Below are 22,620 nucleotides of genomic sequence, written 5' to 3'. Positions count from 1 at the left end.
GAATACAGATATACACCACCTCTGGTTTCCAGAGGAAAATATAGAGCCAGCAGGGAAATACGTGAAGAATTATGTTGCAGGGATATGAGCTATCTATCAAACAATAAGTTTTAACGCTGCCTTTTTTTAATCTTAGTTTAATTTGCTGTCTAAAGCACCCTATGAGGGTACTCTGGCAAGCCTCCACCATGACAAATGCTATGCAATCACATAATTCAAACCCCACACAACATACCAGTCCATACCTTATCCAAAGCCCTCCATACTAATTCTAACTAAAAAGAGCCATGACTTCTTTATGTAGCCTCAAGTGGAGAGTGTGGAACTAGCAAACATGGTACTAGAAATTTAAATAAACATCAAGACTGGTCTTGCTAATTTAGGCAGGTGAGCGGTAGTTCAGTAGTTTTTACTTCTGAAAGAAAGAGACTTAAAAGATTACACTGAAAACCTGATTTATTGTTTTTCATAAAGGACAATTAATACAATTTCATCCAACAGAAATGTGGTAAATAAGTTATATACACACACAGAAATAGTGAGGTGAGCTTGGGAAGTGACTCTAAATCTCATAAAGAACTGCCAATAAGTCAAAACTCAGAGCAAAGTAAATGAGAAAACCAGCACTGAACTCCAGTGCCAGAGGTGGGAACAGTCACTTCCATGGGAGTGAAATATCATTTCAAACATCTTCATAGTTCATTTTATGGAAAGGGAAACCAATGTATCAACACCTCCCCTCACCAGTGTTTTTCTTGCAGTGCCACGCAAGCAAGCATGTACATAGCACATACAGACCAGTGTGCTGGAAAAATCTTCCCTGATCTACAAATTAGAACTGTACCACTAATTACATCAAATTCCATTCAAAAGAAATCAATCAGAGCAGCTTAATAAAAATTTTAGTTCATGTTTTTTCGTACTTGTTTACTTACCATTGTAATCGCCACAAACGTGCTTGTTACAGATTCAGCAGTGGATAAATAAAGCCAATTTCTACTCATTATTATAAATTACACCCAACAGATTCAACAGTTCATTCTTAGGTACCTCTAGTCCATAGAAATTCCCACTTTACCAATAAGTGGAGGATGTTGTCCCTGTTTGAAGATCAGAGGCTATTCCTGGTGCTCGTGCTCCTGTCCCGGGATGAGCCAGCGGATGCTCTCGGTGCGGACGGTGGCGTACATGACAAAGCCAGCCAGGAAGAGCACAGAGAACAGCAGCAGCCAGTCTATGCCCTTCGTCAGAACACTTGGCAGGGGCCCTTCCCAGTCTTCCTCTGTCACAGCCACATTGCTTTTGGCTTCTATCCCTAAAAACAAAGCACAACATCAGAATCGCTAAATTGAGAAGCTAGTTCTATCTGGAGCTTTGTTCCTGCTCTCAGACTAAGGCTCAAACACAGGTAGGCTTAAAATTTTGTAATTTTAACATATATATTATGTACACTAACATATATCTATTTACTTATATAAAACATATACCTGATTTACTTATATAAAAACTTAGTGATTTTTGTGTGTATTTGTACAACAGGAGAAGGCTTGTTCTGTCCTCTCACAGCACAGCCTTGGATAAGTTGTAAGGGTTTTTCAGCACATGGAAATTTGATTTAGAGTCTTTTCAGGAACCTCATTTTTGTGCATTTCTGGAAATGCAGACCCACACAGCACTTCAGTGTGGATTAGAAGAGAGTTAGCTAAAGAGAGTTTAATTGACTTATTTAATATATTAATTTAATTTAATAATTTAAAGCGAGTTTAATTTATTTCATTCTCAATTAAATCTTTGGGCAGGAAGATATGCTCCATTCTTCTGGCAGCTTCTCTTGCTACCCACTGTTCCTCCTCTTCTCAGCCCAAGGAACTGAGTTTCTGCTCTCAGCACAGGCTGAAATCCAGCTCATGGCAACAAGTGACTAAGTGAACCTCTGCTGGGTCCTCTCAGGGTCTTTATAACATTAATTTTAAGAACACACCCAGGGATAGGAAAGCCAAATCTGGACCTTAAAGCCAGCCTGTTCTTCCCATTGACAAACCAGGTCCGATTTACACACCTGTCTGGTTAAAGATGAAGTCTTTCAGGGTTTCCAGTGTTCTGTCTGTATGATTAAATCTAGCCATAGGTTTGGCACCTTGGAAAAGGAGGATATTTGGTACAGCCACAGTTCCAAATCTAGTTGATAAACTACATAAAGAAAAAACAAAGCATGAAGGAAATCAAATCTGGGGCAAGAAATAAAGACAGTCACAATACCAAAAGTGTCAGTTTCACTAAGTAAAACTGTAAAAATAAAATAAACAAATAAATAAAGCCACTCCTGTTTTTAAAACTGAAAGTTAATAGAAATAAACTGCAGCTAGAGCATAGGGAGTGTGAGTTACCTGCTGTGCTGGGATGCATCCAATGCCAGGAAGCGAAGAGTTGGAAATGCTCGGGGCAAAGAGTTAAAATGAGGTGCCAGGCTGGCAGAGAAGCGGCACCACGGTGTGTAGAACAGCACCAATGTACAGTCACTGCTGTTTGGGTTCAGGAACTCCATCAGGTCCTTGGAGAAAGCACAAGAACAAACATGCACAATTACATCTTTAAGAGGTAAATCCTGTGTAGGGATGCAGCATTCAGCAATCCATTAGATACTTGGCAATACTGATCAAACAGCTGCACCTTTTGAAACAGGTAGAGAATTGTATATAACATTTTCTAAAGGTAGTTTTAGAAGTTTATTACTTAAAAACATACATACACATAACTGTTACAAGAAATGAGCTGGCACTAACTGCCATTAACGATTTCCAAGAGAAAGACCAGTCCAAAGAGCAGGAGAGCTGGCAGTACCCTGCAGGCACACAGATAACAAACAGAGGCAGATGAAGCAAGCTGTAACTCCATTTATTTTCCTGCTCAGAATGGCCCAAAAAGCCTCCTTGTCCTATTTTTTCTTCGGTAGAACTGAGGGCGTTACACAGGAAAATTCACTAGGTCAAGCGCTGCAAGCAGCAGGCTGGCCGGGCAGCCTGAGCGTTCACACCACCACCGGGCAGCGAGCGGCCATCCGCGTACCTGGGACACGTTCAGGATCTGCAGCGAGAAGCGCTCGATGCCCGTCGTGTTCCGCTCCTCGCAGTTCACCTTGGGAGCCTTGGCGCCGTCGGTGCCGTTCTGCTCCTCGGCGGGCGCGGGCAGCACGGGCTCCAGCACGGGCTGCTCCCGGGCCTGGGCGGCCGCGGGGCCGCTCCCCGCCGGCCCGCACGCCTCGCCCGCGGCCGCCCCATCGCAATCCCCCGCCGGGCCGCCGCTGGCCTCGGCCGGCACCGCCGACAGCAGCACGGGCTGCTCGGGCAGGGCCCCGCTGCCCAGCATCGCGTCCGCCATCTCGGCCGTGCGGTACCGCACCGGCTCGGCGCCGCCCGCGCTGCGCTCCGCCGCCGCCCCTGCGGGACAGAGAGGGACGCAAGGCGGTGTCAGCTCCGCGCCCCGCCCGCTCCGCGCCCGCGCCGCCAGAGCCCCCCGGCCGCACCTGCGGGAAGGGCCGCACCGAGCCAGGCCAGCGCCAACAGCAGCCGCCGCATCCTCACCGCGGCCCGGCGCCGCCGCCGCGTCTCCCCGGACAACGAGCGCTTCCGCCGGATCCCCGGGGCGCTTCCCGTTCCGCCGCCGCCCGCGTTTCCGTGGGAAGAGCCCTCGGCCGGCAGCGCGGCCGTGGTGGGACGGGCCTGCGCGGCGCCGGGCTCAGCCCTGCTGTGTTGGGTACTAAGCGGATGGCTTTAACCGAGTCTGCTCGCGGCCCCGCTGAACTCTGAATTGGGAATGTTCAGTCTGGAGATCAGGCTTCGGGTCACCCAATTACGGCCTCCCAGTACCTGAAGGGAATTTACAGGAAGGATGGGACAAGACTATATACAAGCGCATGTTGTGACAGGACAAGGGCGAATGGTTTAGATTAGATATTAGGAAAAAATCTTTATTAAAATTAGATTAAAATGTACCGTGAGGATGGTGAGGCCCTGGCACAGGGTGCCCAGAGAAGCTGTGTCTGCCCCATCCCTGGATTGTGCAAGGCCAGTTTGGACGGGGCTTGGAGCCACCTGGGACAGTGCGAGGTGTCCCTGCCCATGGCAGGCTGTGGAACAAGATGTTCTTTAAGGTCCGGCCCGGCCCAAAGCATCCTGTGATTCTGTGGCCGCGCCTTGCAGGGCTGAGCCCGCACGGTGCGCCCGGAGCCGCTGCCCGGGCCGGTGTCGGGTGCTGATGCTGCCGGAGGCATTTCGCTGGTGATTTAAACCAGTTCAGGTCGGAAATGCTTGCAAAGACGCAAGTGCCACCATCGCATGGCTTCGGCAGGCTGCTGTGACTGAGCGGTGACATAACGCAGCCTGTAACCATCCCAAAGCCGGTTCTGGTACCAGCCAGTTCTGGCGAAGGATTTGCCTATTTCCACCCTCCTTAGGAAAGCACGGTCACGTTTGGGAGTTATTTGCACACTAACTGTGCCTCAACCTAGAGCAGGCACATTTCCCCCCCCAGTAGGGAAAATGCGGCAAACTAAAGCCGTAGTTTTAAAACTAAAAAGAAGAGTTATTGTCCACAGAACTTACCAACCGAAGCTCCCAAGCAGAAAAACAAGGTAAATACTCCCAAATTCCTTTTTAGGAAATTACATTTTTCCTGTTGAAGAATTAGTTTTTACTTTATTTCAGTCTAATGGTGAAGCTTCAAGACTATTTGTGGCATTTTGACAACACATTACTGCAAGTGCTGATATATTTTTTAACATGCTTCCTTAAAACTGCCAGCAGTGCAATGAGATGTTGCCAAAATTCTGCATGTGTCAAAGCCTGATATTTTTGACCTAGGGGAGCACGAACCATGCACACTGAAAAAGGGCAGGAAAAATCAAGTACATGTGTATAAATGAAGACGGAGATAATTTATTACATAAATTGTATTTTTTGCTTTGTTTTCACTCAGGTGTACTTCTCCAACTGTGTCATTTCTTACAGTGCACATTTTCTCACTTGAAGCTTTTTCTTTCCAAGTCCAATTTGCAAAAGCACTAATAATGAGGACATAATAGTCTAAAAATAGAAAACGTGAGGTTTGCACATAGAGGGAAAACATTTAATTAGATCGACTGCTACAGAGTGAGCCTGAAAGGAAAAGCACAAAGGGAATCTAAACTGGTGCAGACTCGCAAAGAGCAAGCTGCCCCATTCCCCTTTCTTATGTTTGAGTTTAGTCAAAACAGCATTTTCAACAGGAAAACAATTTCTTACTGTGAATTTAATCCTAACATAATCTCCTTCCTGCCATGACACAAATCAAAATGGTAAAGGTTTTTAATGGTGACTGTAAGTAATCCATGTTTAACAGGTATGACACGAGTAATTCACATGGTACTCTTTGTGCTACATGAAGAGCTCACACCGAGGAGGTACCAAAGCACTGAAGTGCCAGTCCAGCCCCAAAACAAGCCCTGGTGTCTCACCATACACATAACTGAGGTTATGAAAGACAAAACCGCTTTAAAGACTCCTTGAAGATGTGCAGCTTGTGTAGCTGATGTGCCAGCATGGACAAATCCTGAACTGGCCATCAGAAAGCACACCTGGCCTCATACAGCAGCTGTGCAGAGGCACAGGCTCCCATTCATTCCATGGCACAGGACACAGCAGCCATGGAAGCCATCAAGCAACTTCCAACACATCTGGAAAGGCTGTATGCTTGTTTGATACAATTTGTGACTGATATCTAATTAAGGTTTCTTAATCTGAGAAAATCTTAGAATTTCCTCTCACAACAAATAATGTATGTTGCTCATGTAATCATGTCCAGGAACTGAGATTTTTAGACCAGTATGTAGCAGATTGCTGCTGAACTCTGTTCTGAACATATCCAGTTACCTTGAAAGCCAAATATTTAGAATTCTCAGAAAGGCTAACAAAAAAAAAAAAAAAAATCCCCCAAAAAAACCCAACCAACCAACCAATCAATCAAATGTTACTTTTCAGGTGAATTCAAACTGCAAAATAACAGCAGCTGACATTTGGAATATTCCAACTCCAGAGGTATTCAAGGCCTTTGGAAGTTTATGGAAACAAAGGGTGCTGAAGAGCAAGCAGAGGATGCAGGCCTGGGAGTCTGGATTTCATCTTCTGGTGGGTAGGACTGCCTGTTCTTCCCCAAAATTGTTGAAAAACTTCAGTGAAGAGAAAAAAATTTAAAAGTGTTGAGTGGCAGGGTACATCTTATCAACACAGATAAACTGGCATATTCCTGGAATACAGGGATAAATATGTCTTATTAATCACAGAATAATTAACTATGACCACCATTCCATGAAAACTTTATTTATAGAGTATTTTCAAATTGATTTCCATGCAACAGAGGAAAAAGTTAGCAGTTGACTATTTATCCATATAGGGTTATAACTCATTTCTTCCCCTTTTCTCCTATTTGAGTGAAAGGACAAGAACAATTAAGTTACTGTCACTCCGTTTTCAATTCATTAAAAAATAAACAACGTTCCTGTATCTCCTGACACCTTGAAACTTACAGAATCTTTTTGACTTAATGCAAATATATATATCTAATGTGCCAAATATATATAAACAAGCAGGTAAAGCTGTCAACTGGCATCTTTAGCCAGAATTAAAAAAAAATTAAAAAAAAAAATTAAAAAAAGAGTGAAAACTGGTTAAGTTTTAAAGTATTAACTTTATTAATAAATATACATCCATATGATGATGTAAATACAGATCATGAACACTACTCCATTCCCATACACATAATTGCACACGAGTAGCTCAAGTTCATGGACATAAAAACATACACAGTATCTAATCAGGCTTTTTACAGCAGAGGACAGGGTGCTGATACTAGTTATTTAACAGATTACTGTTACCCCCAAAGTAAATCTGTGGAAAAGCAAATGATGAAAGACTGAAGGAACAAAAAGTGGTTCAAATTTCAGAATACAGATACTTCTATTATGAAATAAAGTCATAAGGAGAAAGGTCTAGTCTCTACTAAGGTCATAAATATATTCAGCGGTGTTAAAATATATGCATTAAAATAGAGAAGAATAAACTTCTTGTAATCAGAAATGAAGTTTGCAGTTCCAAGTATTTATGATTGTTATCAGCTGTTTTAACTGTCAACTCTAAGGGTAGCGTGAAACATTATTATACATATAACAAAGAACAGCAGAGTCACAGCTAATGAAACCATTGCACAAATGACTTCACATTGCTCTGCCTTTTAAAGCTTTTCAGAATGGGGGAGGGAATTAAATTCTCATCTGAATTACTCGGTGTATTGTAGTTCCAGGTAATTCTCTTCACAGATACATCACTTTTCACTGACAAAGCTTGATTTTGTCCAGACTGAACATTAAGATCCTTCAGACAAAATGAAAATATATTCATTCAGAAGAGAGATCTTTAATGGCTCTAGTTAATTTGATTACTTTAAACTAAATCCAAGACATAAAGAACATTGCTTTAATGACAAAGCTAAGTGCTGATTTTAAAAATACCATCTTTGATATCAAAGTCAGCTGCTTCTGATGGTATATGGGTTTTTTTTCTGCCAAAATATGGTGCTAGCATCTTGAATCTGTCCAGTGCAAGACTTTATAGTAGCAAAATTATTTGGTTTTAAAGTTTAAGTAAATTTAATCAGAGAATGAATAGTAGTTACTATATGTATCTTAAACAGTGAACTTTATAGCAACATTAAGTAATAAGAGCAAGCTAATACATTTCCTTTATGTATAAATAAGACATTAGAAACTTGATAATTAAAAGAAATTATTAAAACCTAAACTTGACATGTCGGTCTTCTGAACAGTGTTAACACACAACAGTGATCCTAGCTTATGAATAGCTGAATTATGATATATAATATAAAATAAGCAATTTACCTTACAAGTAATGTTTTCATACTATGGAGGGAAAATGCCAGTTTTCCCATTGGTACTAATAAAGTTTAGGCATTAACATGCTGTCTCAGTGTTTCTCATGGAAAGAAAAGTGTTGAAAAAAGCACGACGTATTCTGCAGAGTATACATAGGAAGAACAGAAGTATTTGAAAATTCCATTTCTAGGCATTCTTTCAATCTCCTCTTTTATTTTTCCCCTCACTGCATGGCACCAGTAAACTCTAGTCAGGTATAAAATAAAGCAGAATTAGGAAATGCCAGCAGTGCACTTCTGGTCTCCTTCCTAAATCCAGAGCACCAAGCAGCACACTGCAGGTTCTCTGAACACTTTTCTATTTGATCATCACTTCTATTTGCTCATCATTTCACAACTGACAACATTAATTAGTTTTTACTGGGATTATATTTCATCTGATATTATTAATAAACACTGTAATGAACAGAAATTGCTTAGGTGATTTCATTATTTCATCAGCATACTTGAATACAAATTATACTAGCAGAACAGCAATACATCTGCATTATCTCCTGACACACAGCACAGCACCATTGAGTGGATGCACAAGTGAGGAATGGACAGGAGCAAACAGGATCAACAGGAGGTAAGGAGTGGAGTTTCTCCAAGGTACAGTGGTGACATGCAACACGTTCCTTGCCAGCGAGGTGTGACACTCCTGCAGTTACACATTCAGCTGAAGAGGACTGCTTGCCCAGCTGAGTTCAGGAAAGAACTTAAAGCAGTCTTTTCTTGAAAAACTATCTGATTAAAAACAGCCAATACAACAGAGATCCTGAGGGTGAATGAACTCACGTTAGCATTTTGCATGTGTCAGAAGTTACATCTTCTGAGAGAGACTGCTCAATTTCAGACTTGCGAGTTTGTTGAGGAACAGAACGTAAAACTGGATTTCAGAGCTTCAGCATGAAGAAACTATTCCTTAGTAGCAATTTAGCTGCCATTAGTTCATCTATTGACTAAGGAGCCATCCAGTATAAGTTGAGGTTCATTGTCTTAGTTGCCAGTGCATACACAGTTCCCCCAAAACAATTCAACACACCTATTGTAAAGTACAGCAAAAGTCCAGCTCAATATGTGTTAGGCATCACTGGAACACCTGAAGGCTTGCTGCTTTTTTCCTGATAAAAAAGGTATGAAACATGACATCTGTTTCTTAAGTTGTCATCACTGAAATCAAGAGGTCTAGTCAAAATGACAGCAGGCCAGAATAGCATTTATGTTAACAAAAATGACCATCATCATTACCCATCCAGCACAGGCCCAATTAACCCAAATTTTTTTCTCCCCCAAATTTGCAAACTCTACACATTCCCCCTCCCCAGGTATTTCAATTTATCACAAAATAATTTTATATGTGAAACAACTTAAACATAACTTTGTTCCAGATTAAAAAAAAAAAAAAAAAAAGTTTTAGTTTCAGTAAAATTAATTTAGAAAAAAAATATGCAACACTGAGGACTGATTTTGTTTTTCTTTTGAAGTCTGGGTGAAAGTATTTATACACTCACACATTCTCCCACACTTAAAAAAAATTAAACACACCCAGTTGAAAAAGAACATTTCTTTTGGGAGGAGGGGAGGTTTTAGTTTGAGTCAAAAAAGGTATTTATAGTTAACCAACATTTTTTTCCAGCTTGCATGCATAGATGAATTACTCTATATCTGGGATCTAGCAGTGCAGTAAACTGCATCCTGTTTGCATCAGCTATACAGTTTGCTTTTATAAATCATGAAAACTGTGTCCTTTGGTAGATATATAAGCTTCCATAACTTAAATATAGTATAAATGTCTAAGAATGAAATAACTATTTCCAGGAATATCTGGCAAAACTGAGTCTAAAAATTTGGCAACAGTTTCTATTTAAAAAGTTTAATTTGTAAACATTATAGGTTATTACTTTAAAAGCTATTAAACTGTCACCATCTAAGCACAGATCTGAAAGGCAAAAGCCAGTGTAAATAGCTATTTACAGATTTAAGAACATACTGTTTAATATTAATCAAGTGGCTAACTAGAATGAACAGTACTTAATTTCTTATAAAATATTTCAAATTGCAAAGAATTATTTGTGGTTTGGTACGTATACTATTAAGCATTTCAAAATTATACAGAAGAATCCTGTAACAGTGTAACTAAAAGAACAGCTCTCACCTAAAGGCAAAGTAACTTGTCTTTGTAAGGCGCTGTGAAGCTGTAACACACTGTACAAATGCTCAGGTTTCTTTAATATATTCCAAAATATTTTTGGAGCATTAGTAGAGATTCACTTAATGCTACAATTCCAGAAATAAAAGCCACTGGAAATCACTTTATGAAAAAAGGTTGGGATTTTTTTTAAAGTTTTTAAGACTATTTTAAGTCTATCTGAGGTCTGTAGAAGGTCCTGCAGAAGTGGAAAATGTGGCTTGCCACTTTATCAGTTTTTCTTACCAAGTAAGAACTTAACTGGCTAAGTTGCTTATTGTGGGACAGGCCACATCATGAGCCATTGGTCAGCTAATTTCTGTCCTCCTTATTTCAATTATTTAATGCATAACCACACATCTAGATTTATGAGAAATTGAACTTAAAACTAGGGATATGGACATTACTTAAGTATAGACACCAAGGCATAATGTATCATTTTAGACTTCCTTATAAATTATGATTTAAAATCAACAGAAGCCTCATTAAATCAACCTCTTCTCAGCATTCTGTAGAAGTTATCAAGTGCACCCATAGGTTATGGCATTATTGAAGTAAAATCTAGAAGCTCAAACTTAAGCAAACATTACAAGAAAACTCAAGAAACATGCCCAAAATCAGCATAAAGCAGATTAGTAAGGAGTTACTCATTCCCTCCCTTCATTCATTAGGCTGTTTGATTTTGCTGCTAGTTTCACCAGCAGCATGGACTCCTCTGTTATGCACCATAGGGTAAGGAAAAGCTGCACTGCCACAAGTATAATTTAGATTTGCAAGCCGTGATAGAGCTTTAATGCTACCTGGAGGTCTGCCTGGGCTGACTTTGTATCCTGCTGCTTTAGTTGTACCCAAGGGTCTGCCTGGACTTGTCTTAAATCCAGCTGCTTTGGTGGTGCCCAGGGGTCGGCCTGTGCTGGTCCGGTACCCTGCTGATTTCGTGGTCCCTGACGGCCTTCCACGCTTCCCGGAGCGGTTCAGGTTTTTCTTTTTCTTTAGTTCATCTTTTGTCTCTAAATTCCTGCCACTTGTGGTCTGCAAGTGGGAGTCGTTCAAGGCATCTTGTCTCTGGCAGGCAATGGGTTTGTGGCTGACTGGGTGGCTGTACTTGCTCTGCTGTGTGGCATAGAGGTCAAACTGATCCGCAGCCCTCACATTGTCTTCGTTCAGGCAAGAGCTCTTGCCAGTCCCACAGAAAGCTGGATTACTGCTGGCAACAGGGTGCATCATTTTCTACCAAAAATAGGAGAGGGAAATACATATCAATATACCATAATACTGCAGTGTTCCACAAAAGAGAATCTTTCAAAGGCTACCTCTGTTTCATAAAATTAGTCCGAGCTACTTTGTCTGTTTTTAGTAAACAGTACTGATGTCAGTCAATTACCTTTAAAATGAGTTTTATTGAGCCCTCGCTTGAGGTTCTGCACAGTAACCTTTACACATATTTAAAAATGACAATTTAAACCACATATTATTCACATAGGTATAATTAGGGAAAAAGTAAGTTAAAAAACTGAACAACAACATGTCAGCAACCAAGACCTACAATATTTGCTCATCTACGACTCCAAAACCTTTTTAACCATACCTCATTTAAATCTGAATTGTTCTAGCTCTAAGATTTAATATGTGACTCAGCTGTAAGCCAAAGAAAGATCTTGTAACTTCTTGATATAGTAGATATAGGATACTAAAATTTTTTTTGTTTGCTTAACTGCAGCAAGAGCATTAAGTGCTAATCAGTTTTCTTATTTCATGTCACAATTAATGTGAAAGAAAGAAACACATAAGGCATTTGGCAACACAATGGTGCCATAGTTGGGAAAGCAGAGGGATGAAATGAATTTGTAACAAAGTACAAGATGCTGGATTGCAGAAATGCCATTACTGTCCTAGTTAGGAGAGCACGTACAAACTGCTAGCAATGCCAGCACTGAGATATGTTGACATTGTTGGCATTGCCAACAACTCTGGGAAATAATAAGCAATAATATCTTCCATTCAACTATACTGGTTCTACAACTTAAATAAGCTGCAAATACTCAAAGACTATAACAGTAATATTTAGCCATGTTGAAAACAGAATTAAGCCAATATCTGGCCATTCAGAGTATTTCTATGTCTTACAGCCACACTTGAGACACCAAAAATGTCTTCCCATGGTAAATTCCACACGTAGATAAGGTCTGGAAGATGTATTATCTCTTCCCTACAATAGCTCCAGAATATCACCTACAGCAACACAATTTAAACTCTACCATTGATTACTGAATTTATTTGGCAGTTATGAATGTTTCCTGCCAGCCAGAAAGAAAGCACACAGCACAGTGTATTTACCCTGGAGTAAATCCCCGTGCTCTTTTCTCCTGATTACAAAGGATACTTTCCCTGTTGGAACACTCAATCTACCCTGGCTTGTCAAAGGCACATTATAGTGTACATTACTCTTGTACAAATATATGAATATGGGTTTATGTCAAACAGTGAAATTATGATAGAAATATAGTTTAAATATTAGATGTTCTAGCAGAGATAATCCAAGTGCTACAATCCTGGTGCATTGCATGGGGTACAGTAGAACAAAAGTGAAACCACTGTTATTGCAGCTGTTAACGTCCAAACAAAACAACTAAGAATAGTTTGCAAGCCTGCACTTAGCAAAGGACAAAGGAAATAAGCTCAGGTCAAGAGACCAGACAGACTTTTCTGTACAGCAATACAGAAAGAAGCTTAAGGTTTTGTACAATTAGGAGTAAAAAAAAAGTTACCTTTCTTTAACCCCACTAGAAAAGTGCCTGCAATATCACAAAAAATACCTGAGATTTTTCATTATATGTAACTACAAACACGAGGGTTCTACAATGTCCTTTTGTTGCAGAGAGTAAAGCCCTGCAACTCTGAAAGGCTGTTCAGCTGTTTGTTGATCCACTAGAGACACTTGGAGTGGTGAGCAGCATTCCTGTCTCAGTGCTCATTTTAAACACAGGAATACTGGCTTTGGCCCCAAAAAACTGCTCCAAGCTCAACTGCCACAAAGAAGGATCAGCTGAACTGCCCAGTAACCAAGGAACACACCAGAGCTGGGAGAAGGCACTGAATAAAAGCAGAGGCCTCTGGTATTTCTCATGAGGCCAACCAGGCTCACACTCACTCCTGTATTACTTTCTTATTCTCTACTTCTTCTCATTACACTTGGGGGGATTTTTCCATCCATCTTTCTGGGGGAAAACCATCCTAAGTACTCCTAGACTGTGAATATATTTTGCTGTTGTTGACAAATGCTGGAGCTTCATCACTATGTATGTGCTTTGTGTCTACTGCAATACCACTGACAAACACTGACTTCACACACAGGCCCTGGCTGATATTTCACCTTCCATCTGGCAACAACCAGCATCACTGGAATGGATGAATGAAGAAAGACAGAAATTTAAACATACTAATTTTTGCTTTCTAGAGGAAGCTTAATTAACCCCCCCCCCACCCCCATTTCAGCGAAAGACTGCCAAGAGGATTTTTTTAATGTGTTTCCCCCCACATCATTTTTCATCAAACCATGCAAATTTCAAGTAGTAGCCAAGGTTCCTCTTCTATCTTTTTTGATTTAAGACTTTTTTTGAGAAGTTTTTTGAAAGGAAATCTGTAATCAAGCTTAATTACCCTAACATGGAATATCCAGCATAATTTTCCTTCATTCACATTACTGCAGGGAATAAAAGAATGAAGAGAGTCTATCTGTAGAGTGGAAGCAGGTTTCTTGGCAGGGAGATAATACAGCATAAGAGAGAATTGGTACAAAATGCAAAACTATGCCAATTTAAAAATTACACTCTAGCTAAACTGTATAGCTAAACACACACAACTTTGTGTGCAATCATTCTTGAATAAAACCCTTCAAAAAGGTTCCAACAAGATAGAACTTTCTTGTTTTAAATCTGTAAATGGACATGCAAAAATATTTGCAACAGTTTATTTAAATCAGTTTTTAAACTGATTTATCTGACTGGCTCAATTTCTCTGTATCAACAAACAAAGACACTGCAAGAAGGAAATTTAGTTGTATTTCAAAAAGATTTGCTGGAAAGTGACTGTGGAGGACTTTCTGTACAGATCTTTTAGTGCCTGGTAATTTATATGTATACAAATGGTGGGGAAGGGAGGAGGCACTAGATAAGCTGGCTTTGGGAAACAAGAGGCAGCTTCTCATGCAACAAAGCCCAGAATTCTATCACTGCTAGAAAGAAACAGGACAATCCAGCTGGGACCCACAAAGCTTTTCTACAGGGGGATGTCTGGACATAGTCATGACCCCTCCTCATAACCCTAAAATACAGCTTGACATCCAGCTCTAGCTCACAGCTGCTGAGGCTCCTGGTACAGCCATGGCCATGCCTACCTCCAGGATTTCTTCCTGCAGGAAATTCTCATTCATGACCTGCTCACTACACAAAATTGTAATATCAAAGCTACTCAAATCACATTACATAAATACATTCTCTTAGGCTGTGATGTGATGCCATCTTTGGCTTTCAAACATCTTGCCTTCTTCAAGGCATGATTTAGCTGCCAGGGTAGACAAGATGAAACCTTTCATAAGCAGAGAAATTCACAAAGCCCCCAGAACAGGCACTTGCTCAGTAGTTATTTTATACTGAGTACTGGGCCTGAGACCCATTATCTGCACTGAACAGAATACTCAGTTCCAGCACAAGCAGCAGGCAACTGCTCTGCTCTCACCCACCCGAGCCTGCCTTCTGTGGCCTGGTGGGTGCCAAACAGACCTGACTCAGCAAGTGCCTCTGCCTTCTGCTAAAACACACCTGAATCACAGCAAAACTACACAAAACTCCAACAACATCTATATTACAGCTTTTCAAACGATGAATACCAGCAAGGGTAAACTCCTCACACCAACAGGGACAATTCTGCATTCAATAAGGGTTAGTATACAATACCCACTCGTTTTTCTGAGGTTTTTCACTGCTGAGCTTGCAATAGTTTTCACAGTATCAATGGGGCTGTGGGAGGCTGTAACAGCACATTTTCATCATCATCCAGCACATACAAAATATGTGACTTTGTACTTAACAAGACAAGCAGGCAGTAGCATCATTTGTGGCCAGCTCTCAGAAGGTGACTGGCAGTGAAGGTGATGGGAGCAGAGCACAGGCCTGGCTCTGTTCAGAATCCCTCATAAAGGAGGCTCTGTGCTGAGTTCCAGCCCTGAGGAGCATCACAGGGCTCCTCTGCTCTGCAGGGGGGCTGAGCACCAACAGCAGCAGGACGAATATTCCCTTTCAAAACCACAACAGAAACGTGGGGTCAGTTCTGTTCTTCTCTCTTAGGACAGTATGTGTGAGAAATCCTTTCATCATTCACTGAGAAGAATTAATTCTATCAATTTAAATGTTTTTGACATGTCCCTTTTACTGTCTGCTCCTTTTCTACACATTAAATCTTGCTAAAAGTAGGGCCTTACCCAGTTTTTAAAACCCTGTAACTGCTTGCTTTCACAAAGATGCATCTTACCAGGAGTATTCACATAAATGTAAATATTTGTAAAATACTAAGTATGAAATTCTATCAGTGGCACAACATATACTGCAACACCTGAACCTACAATTGAAATTTTATCTACTTGTGAAGCTTGATAACCAGCTTTTCCACACTGTGCATATGAAGCCCTTTCCAAAGCTGGTACACAATACAATTTTTCTCACCATGTGCATCAGTTAAAATGTATTTAAAACTGCCAAAATATAAGAAATAATTTCTTTACAACAGTGACTTGCTAAAGTTACAACATGACAACATAAGACTGCAAATCAAGAGACAATATAGTTTTAGAAACTTTCTTTGTCAATTATTCTTAGAAATTAAGAGTTCCCCAAGCAATACAACTTACAAGTATGGTCCTTCCCCTGGTGACCCAGAGTCATTTTCTTATATGACAGAAGAGTTATTTGGAGCTGAAACACCCAATGCCTTGAAATTCCTCTTGCCCAGATGTGCCAGGCAGAGTGGGAGCCTTCCCTCACCAGCATCTGTGCCTCCTACTCCTCACCAGGGAGTTGCAACCTGAGCTCCCCCAAGTCTTTTGACTCGAGACACCCTAGGAGAAAAAAAGCTCTCCAAAGCCTAAGCACCAGCTTTGTATTACAGACAAAGCTCAGCTGCTCTCACAAAGAGTTGATGTTGGCAAGCAGCACTAGGCTAAGTGTCAAGTAAACTGAACTTTTAGGGTTCACTCATTATTTGATTGCAAAATCAAGCAAACAAGTAATTGTTAGGCTTTCTAACCCTAAAAGCCAAATAAGCTGTATCCAAGGGCAGAGTTTCACTAGATGTTAACATCAGCAAGGATGTCAACCGACTTCTTCCCACCCCAAAATTAAGATCATATATGATGATGAGGAACAGGACACCTTGAAAGGCCTGTGACAGCTTCACGAAAATTAAGGAAGATGGTATCAATTATTCAATTACCTCTGCACCTCCAGTCACACTGACACAACTGACAGTTTGGTTTCACAGTCAACAGAAACCACTCTGAATCCACCCTTTTTCTGAACGGGACAATCTTGCCCTTTCCTCTTCTCCCACATTCTCACTCCTGCCAACACTAACTATTGTGCAAAAGCAGGACAAATCAACACCAAGGATCAGATCAGGTGAATACTAATCCAACAAGCAAAAGCAACAGTGCCCAGGCATGGGGGCAAGACAGCAAGAGAAACCCACATTTCTATTAGCACAGAGACAGTCCTGGGTCAGCCTAAGCCAATTACCCACTGGGTGCCACTGACCCCATTGCCTGCTACTGTTACTTTAAAAAAATAACAAGATCGCAAAAAGGTGGTTTTAGTGGACTTCAGACATCTGGATGACAGGCATGACACATCCCAAACACAGCACGGGGAATGCAGTTTGGAGAAATACCCCAGAGGTGGGGTTGGAGCAGCACAGAATTGAGGCAGCCATTAGGCCAGACAGACTGGCTTAGGAGTAAGGTGAAACTGCACCCTCATTATTCTGTGGTTCTGCAATTACCAAACTTCAAGGCAAACCAAATATGCACATGAATGAAGGAGCAGGTAGAGATGGATCTTTATAAAGAAAGGATTATTAGTGTTTGTGAATTGTCCATTCACCTTAAGGGGCTATTCCCAAATAAAAAGGAGCAGTCCTTGCCATAGCCTGGAACAAGGGCTTTGAGGAGCTGGAGATGCTTATTCATCTCAGTGGGTGTTCTCACCCACCCGCTCTTCTCCCCAGGGCTGCAGTCTCAAACAATAGCTCCAGAGGTAAGAGGTGCTCATTCATCTCAGTGGGTGTTCTGACCTACCCTCTCCTTTCACCAGCCTGCTACCACAAAAGGGCTTTCCAGCTAAAGAGATGGATCAAGCATCTCCTTCCTGATGTGCATTTTCAGTGTTTCTCTGTGCCAGGACCGTGCAGAAGGCTCGGGACACCTGTCCACACACCCAAACACAGCCATGGCAGCGTTCTTGGGTGAGACTGCAGAAAGACAAAGTCCACTTGTTGAAACTGTTCAACAATGGCCAATGGAAAACTATGCTGGACTTTTAAAATTTAAGACTGCATCTAAAATATGCGGGATATAGGTACAGACACACACAAAATTCTAAGAGAAACTGGCATCTGAAGACTGCAATAAAAATAAACCATAATTTAAGAAATATTTGAACAGAGTGCCCCTCCTACCCTTTCATTTTACACAAATAAAAACCACATGGATCAAAATAACTGTCAATCCAGGGAGAACTGCACACAAATTTAAGCTGCAACTATTCACTAATTAATTACCCAGAAGGACTATGCACAAAGAAGAATGCACTAAACTATCCATAACCGTGCATGAGAATACACAGCACAGCGTTATGTCAGAACGCAGAGGCACAGAAGGGACACAGGGGCTGTCCAGGTACCCCGGTGTGCAGGTGAGCCACGGCAGCCGCTACTTAGGTGTGTCAGGAAATACATCCACGGGCTGCACGCACACATCCAGAGGGCCCACGCGAATGGGAACACGCTCTAAGCAAACAGGCCTGCACACACAACGCACGGAGGGTGCTGCGGGTGCTGAAGGGAAGGAGAAATTCCCGGCCGCAGGCTGGAGCGCAGGAGGGCCCAGCCCCACCTGGAGCGGCCAAGGCGGGCTGAGGGGACAAAGGGGCGGCACACGGCTCCCTCCGACTCGGCCGCAGCCGGGGCGGCCTCGCGTGTCCCGCGTCCCGCGCAGGGGGCCCGGCCCTCGGCCCAGGCCACGGCCGCCCGGGGACAGCGGGACAGCGGCGGTGGCGCAGCTCCCTCAGCGCGGCCCCGCGGGGCCCGGGCACCGCACCCTGGGCCGAGGAGAGCGCAGGATCGCCCTCAGCGGCGGGGAGCGAGCGGAGGAGGAAGAGGAGAGCCCCGCTCCGCTCCCCTCCCCCGCCGGCCGCGGCTCCATCTTGCCCGCCGGCCGCCTCCCACCGCGCGGAGCAGGGGCCGAGCCCCGCGGGCCCGACCCGCACCTACCTGAGGAGCTCGGGACGGCGGCGGCGGCGGCGGCGGGCGGAGCGGCCGCCTCCCCACACCGCGCCGGGCGGCTGCAGGGAGGGGACGGGCGCAGGGGAGGGAGCGGCGCTGCGGCGGGCGCGGGCGGCGGGGCAGGCGGGGCGCGCTCCCGAGCGGGGCCGCGCCGCGGGGGCGCGCGCGGGGCGGGGCCGGTGCGGCCCCTCCCAGCGGCGGGGTCGGGGCCGCGCGGCCGCCGCCATTTTGTGGGGCGGGCGGGAGGAGGTGAGGGCGAGTGCGCGCGGGCCGGGTGCTTGAGGCGCTGGGCATGGCCGCGCACCTCCCGGGCAAAGGGTGAGCACTACTCGTGCTTCCAGCACTGCCCTTTGGATAGAGCAGTGTGCTGTCTTCTGCGTCAAAATTACAGAATCACAGGCTCGCTCACTTTGGAAAAAACCTCTGGGGTCACCGAGCCCAGCCTGTGCCCAGCACTACCTCACGGTCAAACAGACCATGGCACTGAGTGCCACCTCCAGGCTTTACTCAGACACCTCCGGGGCAGTGACTCCATCACCTCCTCTCCACCACATGCTGCAATCCATTATTGAATAGTCCAGCTTCAGGGCTATTCGAACGATGTATTCCATTAATTCTGTCTCCCTGCCGACTCTGCCGTGGGAATAGCAACCATTTCCAGCAGAGCTCACAGGGTTGGGTCCGAGCATGGACCATCGGTGCCTTACAGCCCCAGTGTGGGACTGCTGGTTATTAATACTTCACTTTGTTCCATCTATCTGTGTCCTGAAGAGTTCAGTATTGCAGTAGCACTTGCTTATGAACACAACTTCATACCTGCAAGCAGGAACAGCAATTGCAGGAATTGCAACAACTGTTTCCAAGAAGATGCCACAGAAACATGAATTTTAAGTGCCCAGCACATTTCACCATCCAGCCTTTTGCCCACTTGGTGGAGGGCTGTGACCAACGTATTTTTTATTCCACATTTGTTGACGACTATAACAGATTCCAGCCCTTCATCAGCACCCTTGGTCCAGGATCTGAATAACCACATTGGTCCTTAAATGACTGACACACAAAAGAGCCTGAAAAATATTATTTAGATGATGTCTTAGATAATAACAGGAAAAAAAAGACCAGGAAACAAGAACCTGCAGCTTTCACAAATGGTTAACTCCACTTTTTAAAGTATTTTCCTCTCCTGCTGTTGTTTGAGGAGCAGACTGCTGTACTCCAACACTAAGATATTCCATTTCTACAATACTTGGAGCTCTTCAGGCCAAAAATTGCTGTGAAACATCCTGCCAAGATGATGATTTGTATTCTTGCCATTTCTTTCTAATGCATGCAGGAATCCTCACTTGCAATATAAGAAAGCAGCAGGGACAAGCAGCATTTATTTAGCTTAATTTAGCAAATGATTCAGTATATTTACAAAGCACATCTTTCTGCTGCTCAAACCCCTGTTGGAAATGCTGATGAAAAATGGTTCCATTTGATACCTTTTCAGTGTCCTGTTATTTTCAGTATTTTAATCGGAAAGGTTATGGGCTCAACCTCCTAATTTCAGCATAAATTGTTGGAATGGTCTCAGCAGAACACGTCAGACCCTAGAGGAGTGGAAGTGCAGTGTGAGGCAGGGAAAGGCTCCATCCTGAGCTCAAAGCTGGAACCCAGCTGGTGCTGGCAGAGCAGAGCAAGATCTAAATGTCTGACCTGGAACTGGCCATGGCTCTCTGGTGGCCAGGTTGGTTTCACTGCCCTGCACCAAACTCCAAGAAAACCCACACGAGCTGGGACAGCTGAAATTGTCACTTGGTAGCAATAGGACCCAGTCCCCTTGTATGAAACTGTGCTAATAACAACAGGGACTGACTGAACACTGCTAAACTGCTCTGCCACTGTCTCCTTTTGTCACAGTTCCCAGGGCCTGAAGCACAGGTGTTCCTCTGGTTGTGAATCTGCTTCCTCCTTTTCTTCCTCTAAAGGACTGACTCACTAGCAGTACCAAATGATTGCATTCATTATCTGTGAGGTAAGTGATGCAATGAAATATTGTCCCTTCCCACATCCAAACCACAAAGTGCCATTCTGTTCCTCTCTCACTGGAGGAAAGATCCACATTTTCAAGGAGACAAAGGGCCTCAAAACACAAGTTCCTCCTTGTGCCACTACAGGAGCTTCTCACCACTCCTGGGCTCCAGAGCACAGGGAGCTGAGCAAACAGGGAGAATTCAGTATGGGAACTGCCACGACCTCCTATCTATTTAACTCTGAATTACTGGAGCTGGTAACTTCTACAAATTCATTTCCTTGCTAAGATGCACAAGCAGAGGAAATGTAGGTTTTAATGAAAATCCTTAATCTTAGCTTTCAGTGTAACATTTTCCTTGCTTGGCCATTCATTTCAGAAAAGTTGCCATGGGGTATTTATTATTTTGAGAAATGTCTGTGATGATGAACTTCATACTTAGAATGGCCAAAGTATAAAATAACTTAATCATATGCTCACTCTGCAGTAGGTTATTAATAATTTCTTAGCTCACTACAACAGCTTAGATCTGAGTTGTTAATTAATTTACCTCTGCTTATGCTGGTCAGTTTAACAATCTTGTATCTGCCAGTCTGACTAAAGAAAAATATTTAAATCTATTTCAGATGAAAAGTCTCAGTGAAGCAATGTTTGGGTGGCAGTCACTCAGACTAATGGTCATTTATTTAAAAACAATTGTTTCCACTCTAGCTAAAACTATGAAAACAAATCTTCCTGCCTAACATTGTATAAACATTGTACAAAATGTACATTTTGGGACAAATTTGAGTCCAGCTGTGCCCCTTTTATTTTTACATTTTTAGGTTGCTTTCTGCTTCCACTCCCCCATACAGCCAGCCACAGTTAGCTGGAAGCCAGAATTTATTCTGCAAATGCCCAAGCTCTAAGAACACAAACTTGTTTAAGCTGAGACCATATTTGGAAGAGATCTGGGTCAAGGAAAATAATCAAAGGAAAGTGCATTCCTGGAGCATCACGTGAGGCCACAGCACGCACACAGGGCTCTGTGCTAATGCTCAGGGATGACCCTCAGTACCTCCCTGCCACTGATGTTCACCCTGACATCCACCTCACCAGCAAACTGAGGCAAAGCCAGGTCCTTGTCAATGAGGTGCTCAGCAGAACACCATCGACAGTATCATGACCATGGCACGAAGTTAAAAACTAACCCAGGCCAGCTCCACGGGCTCCATCCTCAGAGCCACATGTACCTGTCTGTAACCCTGCCAACCACTCTGGCTGAAGTAATGACCATTCTTACAACTGTAAACATGCCTGAAGGACTGGCACACTAAAGTATTCTCTCACTCCCTGAAATTCCAGCATTTGTTTTCTTATTTTAGAAGATCCCAAAGCAAGCCTTTGGTGTTTGTTTTATATTCGGCTGCCACAATAGCAGAATTTCAGGAAAAGTTTGCTTAACAAAACATTTTTTTTCTTCCATTTGGAAGATTTGAGTACAAAAAGCCTCTACAGTTGGTACTTTGAACCTCTAAATATTTTATTTAATTAGCAGCCAAATGCACATTAACTAAATTGCAGTGCTTTAATTGTACAAGTAAAATCTCAAGCAGCCAGCACAGGGAACAGCTACAGAGCATGCTGGCTGTGATCTACACTATGTTTATAGCATAAAGGCAGCATGCAAAATAGGCCTTGAGCTGCCTGTTTTTAAAAAAGGTGGCAACACCTATAGTTCAGGGAGTATAACATTCTGAACTATGACAGCACACATTTTTTGCTGTGACTTTTTTTCCCCACACACAAAATACTGGATTTAGTCTCTCCCATTTTCATGACTAAGGCATTAATCCTTCACAGTGGTAGGTTATTGCTGTTTGAGTCTGTGGTGGGACACTTGCATGGAGAATGAGGGAGCTGGGCT

At 42.9% G+C, this 22,620-nt stretch overlaps 2 protein-coding genes across 5 annotated transcripts; both read right to left on the bottom strand.

Annotated features, from left to right (window-relative positions):
- Nucleotides 1–438: 438 nt before the first annotated feature.
- Nucleotides 439–3,790, bottom strand: TXNDC15 (thioredoxin domain containing 15). Of its 2 annotated transcripts, XM_079319689.1 has the most exons (6): nt 3,786–3,790; nt 3,524–3,582; nt 3,067–3,437; nt 2,388–2,551; nt 2,060–2,190; nt 439–1,315 (listed from the first exon to the last, which is right to left on the bottom strand). In XM_079319689.1, the coding sequence occupies exons 2-6, from the start codon at nt 3,573–3,575 to the stop codon at nt 1,119–1,121; spliced, it is 915 nt and encodes a 304-aa protein (XP_079175815.1). In that variant the 5' UTR covers nt 3,576–3,582; nt 3,786–3,790; the 3' UTR covers nt 439–1,118. The 2 variants fall into 2 exon arrangements, with proteins under 2 accessions (XP_079175815.1, XP_079175814.1); XM_079319688.1 differs by lacking the exon at nt 3,786–3,790 and having other exon boundaries at nt 3,524–3,696.
- A 2,910-nt stretch (nt 3,791–6,700) lies between these two features.
- Nucleotides 6,701–18,867, bottom strand: LOC306808755 (UPF0461 protein C5orf24 homolog). 3 transcript variants are annotated; one of them, XM_079319692.1, is made up of 3 exons: nt 18,689–18,866; nt 10,951–11,380; nt 6,701–8,737 (listed from the first exon to the last, which is right to left on the bottom strand). In XM_079319692.1, the coding sequence occupies exons 2-3, from the start codon at nt 11,375–11,377 to the stop codon at nt 8,703–8,705; spliced, it is 462 nt and encodes a 153-aa protein (XP_079175818.1). In that variant the 5' UTR covers nt 11,378–11,380; nt 18,689–18,866; the 3' UTR covers nt 6,701–8,702. The 3 variants fall into 3 exon arrangements, with proteins under 3 accessions (XP_079175818.1, XP_079175817.1, XP_079175816.1); XM_079319691.1 differs by having other exon boundaries at nt 6,701–9,083; nt 18,689–18,863; XM_079319690.1 differs by having other exon boundaries at nt 6,701–11,380; nt 18,689–18,867.
- Between the last annotated feature and the right edge of the window lie 3,753 nt (nt 18,868–22,620).

This window comes from Erithacus rubecula, assembly GCF_903797595.1.
Source record: "Erithacus rubecula genome assembly, chromosome: 16".
NCBI classification, from domain to species: domain Eukaryota; kingdom Metazoa; phylum Chordata; class Aves; order Passeriformes; family Muscicapidae; genus Erithacus; species Erithacus rubecula.
The sequence above is the reverse complement of the archived record's forward strand: the minus strand, read 5'-3'. Positions and strand labels throughout refer to the sequence as shown.